Source organism: Microtus ochrogaster (assembly GCF_000317375.1).
Source record: "Microtus ochrogaster isolate Prairie Vole_2 chromosome 14 unlocalized genomic scaffold, MicOch1.0 chr14_random_3, whole genome shotgun sequence".
Classification (NCBI taxonomy): Eukaryota; Metazoa; Chordata; class Mammalia; order Rodentia; family Cricetidae; genus Microtus; species Microtus ochrogaster.
Window position 1 is genome coordinate 14,723,807 of NW_004949098.1, and position 485 is coordinate 14,724,291.

A 485-nucleotide genomic window follows, 5' to 3' on the forward strand; every position below is an offset into this window, starting at 1 on the left:
TGAGCATGACCTTAAGTGTCTTTTGGCCATTTGAACTTCTTCTGTTGAGAATTCTCTGTTCAGCTCAGTGCCCCATTTTATAATTGGGTTGATTACAGGCTCACAATTTTAGGCCTCCACAATGAGCAGAAGTTTTAACACATATATTCATAGGGTTTCTCTCCAGTATGTGTTCTTTTATGCCTTAAAGTTGACTGTGATATGCCAAACCTTTACCACACTGATAAAATTCATAGGATTTCTCTCCAGTGTGTGTCCTTTTATGCTGTTGAACAGTATTACGATAACCAAATCCTTTACCGTAATGATTACAAGTATAGTCCTTCTCTCGAGTTATGTGTCCTTTTTATGCTTTGGAAGAGTGCTGTGATGGGCAAATGGCTTTACGATACTGATTACATTCATAGGGTTTCTCTCCAGTATGGGATCTTTTATGCTTTTGAATATAACTGTGACATGCAAAGGCTTTCCCACACTGATTACAT

At 37.9% G+C, this 485-nt stretch overlaps 1 protein-coding gene and 1 pseudogene across 1 annotated transcript in view; one reads left to right on the forward strand and one right to left on the reverse strand.

Annotated features, from left to right (window-relative positions):
* LOC113458017 overlaps positions 1–485 on the forward strand; it is a 211,828-nt pseudogene that overhangs the window by 90,733 nt on the left and 120,610 nt on the right.
* LOC113455442 (zinc finger protein 120-like) overlaps positions 347–485 on the reverse strand; it is a 19,226-nt gene continuing 19,087 nt past the window's right edge. Inside the window, exon 5 of the mRNA XM_026787968.1 lies at positions 347–475. Coding sequence (XP_026643769.1) covers positions 347–475 — 129 coding nt within the window. The remainder of the gene's footprint in view (positions 476–485) is intronic.